This window comes from Lygodium microphyllum, chromosome 3 (genome assembly GCF_053477565.2).
Source record: "Lygodium microphyllum isolate KBCC chromosome 3, Lygodium_microphyllum_v1.1.10, whole genome shotgun sequence".
In the NCBI taxonomy this organism is placed as follows: Eukaryota; Viridiplantae; Streptophyta; class Polypodiopsida; order Schizaeales; family Lygodiaceae; genus Lygodium; species Lygodium microphyllum.
The window spans coordinates 107,741,530-107,745,648 of NC_141137.1; the positions used below are offsets into that span (position 1 = coordinate 107,741,530).

At 44.2% G+C, this 4,119-nt stretch overlaps 1 protein-coding gene across 1 annotated transcript; it reads right to left on the reverse strand.

The window, feature by feature from the left end:
* Positions 1-635: 635 nt before the first annotated feature.
* On the reverse strand, positions 636-3,881 carry LOC148038728 (uncharacterized). The gene has a single exon (XM_087674575.1). It carries the CDS (start codon positions 3,411-3,413, stop codon positions 1,176-1,178), a length of 2,238 nt encoding a protein of 745 aa, XP_087530701.1. The 5' UTR covers positions 3,414-3,881; the 3' UTR covers positions 636-1,175.
* Positions 3,882-4,119: the final 238 nt, after the last annotated feature.

A 4,119-nucleotide genomic window follows, 5' to 3' on the forward strand; every position in this document is an offset into this window, starting at 1 on the left:
AAGAATGTTACATGAACACAAACTGTATCCTTCTAATCCCTTTGTAGATAAAAATGGCCCACGGCTCCAGTGGTTCTGCAGAAGAATTGGAAGTGCTTGCTGTTCGTACGTGGCTAATGCGTTGTCATGTCAAAGATGTACCATTTCAAATGACATTAATGTACATCAAGTACTTATAAGGTGCATGTGTATACTGATTACTCTGTTGCTTGTCAGGATAAATGCAATGGATGGATGTGACATTCCCTTGAGCCAGGGCCATGCTTATTGACATTCCCTTGATCCAGGGCCATGCTTATTGCCCTAAGAATTAGCCTAGCCTCAAGCCTAAGCCCATATAGCTAAGAAATTCCCTGTCATTCTTTATAAATTTGACATGTCACCTGCGACCAGAGAATTCTTAAAAACCCTTGCATCACCACACCTATTTATGGCTTGTATGGTGAAATCTTATTTTCCACCCTATCTTACATATAAGATTTGGTATTGTGCCATAAAATTAATACACAAGAGATGAACGGTTCTACTAGTGTGCATATTAACCAATATAATTTATTTATCTTACTTTGGTACTGTCAATTGAATGCATCTATTGAATATCTGAATGTACTTTGTAATGATTTTAAAATAACCAGTACAAATTAGTAAGAATCAAGTTTAGAACTACATAAATTGAAATGGGATGTAGTAATTTGATGTATTGAGAGTGGAGTAAAAAGATCTGAGAGATCGTGTTTTAGCAATCAAGCGGAAAGATTGCTAGAAGGAAGACAAGTGATCTGAAGATACAGATCAGTTTTTGAGTTTGCAAGTTTTGGGCTGACAAACATATAATTTGTCAAGACCACTGAATCTCAGTTTCAAGGGACGTGTGGCTGATAATCGATGAATCATCTGGGTAATCTTCTGCCCTTGCTTCCTCGATGTGATTTGACAGCCTAAAATAACCCTGTGAATGGATGTGAGGTTTGTATTTCTGAATTGATGATGCCATCTCCTTTGTTAGAGGCTGGGGACAAAAGACACGTTGTGAAGTCTCTTAAAAATATGACACATCCAAGGTGAAGATCAGATCATAATGATGAATGGAGGATCCAATTTGTGTCTCCTACACTCTACTGTGCATTTGCTTGTGTCTTCTTGACAATACTCTATGGCATGGTCGACTTAGAAGATCAGCTCCGCATAGGACCTTGTTCACCAAACAGTAACTCGTGCTTGATGATGTACAGCACCTCGCAAATCCTGTTGAAGGCCGGCCGGTTTGTGGGGGATCCATCCCAGCATTGTTTGATGAGTTGGACAAGATCGCCATGAACATATTCCTCGGGTAGAGCAGGCCGCTCACCTTGCAACATTACCCTCTTCTTGAGGCCTGCAGGCCTTTGCTCATCAGAAGCAAATGGTGGCTTCCCGGTCAAGATCTCGTAACATGTCATAGCAAAGCTGTAGACGTCAGCAGGCAAAGAGTAGTCAGCCACATCGTCATCATCATCTGTGGAAGACAAGACCTCAGGCGCCCGCCAATAGTCGGTACCCACTTTGGCCGTATTAAGGCTTGAATGTGCACCCGCTTCTTTCACCTTCGCCAGCCCGAAATCGCCAAGTTTGATATGGAAATAGCCATCTCTGATGAAGTCTGGGCTCGAGCTCAAGTCGATCAACACGTTACTGGCCTTCAAGTCCCTGTGCATGATGCCTTGCCCATGCAGATACTTCATTGCCTCTGCTATCTGCAGCATGATGTGCAAAGCCAACAGTGGGTACTTGTACAATGGTGGCTTCTTCAGATGGCTTCTTTGCTGCAGGTACTGATCCAAGCCCATGTCCATGAGCTCCATCAATAGACATAGCTGCCTTGTCTCTCCACTTTCAAATTCCTCTTTCTGATCAATGTTAGTTGTGTACCATATTAACTTGACAATGTTTGGATGATGCAATCTTGCTTGTATTATTGCCTCCCGTGTGTTCTCAATTTCTTGACAGAGCACAGTCTTCATTGCATACCTCTCCCCGAAACACTCCACTTCAAACACTTGCCCATAGCTCCCCGCACCAAGAAGCTTTATCTTCCTTACATTCCTCCTATCTACTTCAAGTCCATGCTGTAATGATGAAATCTCATCATTGCTGCCTGATTGTTGTTCAGACTCTAGCCTGGCAGTAAGCAACTGGAGCAGACTTTTGTTCTTTGCATCTGAAGTAAGGATTTGAATCCAACTTGTGACATCTTTCCAGTAAGGCCTTGCTGATTGCTTAAGCTTCGCTAGGACATTGGAAAGATCTTCCTTTGCTTGAAGCTGGAAATAATAGTCCAAGTACTTACCTGATAGATTAAGGGAAGTGGTTGTGTAATTTTCAGAGAGAGAAGGGTCAATCTCATTAACTAAGTTCTCCACGTTGCCAGCTAGAAATTGGAGGTACGTGTTTAGGTTTGCGAGGATGAATTTGATGGTGTTTGGACTCTCAAGTTTGGGGAAGACCTTGAAAGAAGGTTTATTGATATCACAATCTTGCATGTAAAGCCGGCACTGTTTGAGAGATCTACATAATTCTTTAAGGCAGTAGTAGCATGATGGGAGGCGCTTACAGCACATGAGGTCCTTATGGGAGGTGTTGTCAAGCAGGACAGATTTGAGGATGCAAAGGTAGGCAGAAACAATGCCGAGTATTTGCTGGAGAGCTTGGCATTTGCCAGCATTGACAGAATTATGAAGATCTAATTTCAAGGTAAAAGAGAGGACAGTGAGGGCTTCAGAGAGGGGGGCAAACTCGGCATGGATATGGCGGAGGCTGAGGGAAAGTCGGTTAGAGAAGATGACAACGAAGGCCACAGATCTGAAACCATGACGTGTATTGGTATGTACCCGTTTGGATTCTGCAGACAGCAAGCGTAATGCATTATCGCGGTTTTCCCTTAACGCGGGCAGTGTGCTTTGAAGCCTCCTCACTGCAACAATCAGATGGAAACACACTCTCAGCTGCCGCTTCACATGATGAGTAATAGCTTCTGTATTTCCTCGCTCCGGCACATTCCCTGTTGTTGGAAGCAGACGATTGCCGCTCCGACTCCTGCTGAAGTGCCGTGTCAATCTCCAGCAGGTTCTTATCACAAGAACAGAGGCTCGCATCTTCATCATATCGCTCCTGCTATTAATCGAAACATGACGATCATCGCCGGTTTTCAAGGATGCCACCATAGCTACAGGAAGGAGTACATCTTCCTGAAGGAGATCATAAGGGCTTGTCTCTTCCACGGGGGAGTGATCCCATTTGATCACGTTGCTCGCCTGAGTCCCAAACCTCTCATTAACGCGGTTAGCAGAGAAGGCGGGGTCTCTGAGGGCAAGTTTGAAGCTGGACGAACTATCTTGGGTCGACTCTGTATGATCAATGGTCCGGTTTTGTTCCATTATCTCGTACACACACTCAGAGAGAGAGAGAGAGAGAGAGAGAGAGAGAGAGAGAGAGTTGTTTACACAGAGATTGAAGAAAGAATGACAGTATATGGGAACAGGGTATAGATGTGCTATAGCGCAACAGAGAATCGGAAAGAGGACGAATATATATATATATGGGAACAGGATAGAGGGTGTCCATTGTGACTTGGTCTTGAATTGGCTTTGACTGTTGACAACCCAACAGAGAAAGAGGTCGGAAAGAGGATGAAAAACACACACAGACACAGGCACAGACACAGAGACACAGAGAGAGAGCGAGAGAGAGAGAGAGAGAGAGAGAGAGAGAGAGAGAGAGCTTGTGCGCCACGCCAAGGGCTTCTTGCTCTTCGATTGACTTGGTCCCGCGTCCTCATCAAGTTCATCACGACGATGGCGATGTGCTCTCTCGTTACTTCTGTCGACGAGGTGAATTCATACAAAACTCTTATCGGCAAGCTAAGCTTTAACTCATTCATGGAGTTGCTGTCGACCCAGTCGGTCTCACTCACTACCTCCTGTTACATTGACCTTTTCTTATCTAGCCATCTGATATTCAGCCATAGAGATGTCCAATTTTATACGCTTGGGAGATTCAAGGTAATTGGAGTCTAGAAGCCACTTGACCCAACGTATTAGCAAAACAGGAACTTGACACTTGCAGCTCCCAATCTATACACAC

What these genes read in the sequence shown, in the direction of transcription:
- LOC148038728 (XM_087674575.1), bottom strand. Translation starts at nt 3,413, where the DNA reads ATGGAACAAAACCGGACCATTGATCATACAGAGTCGACCCAAGATAGT.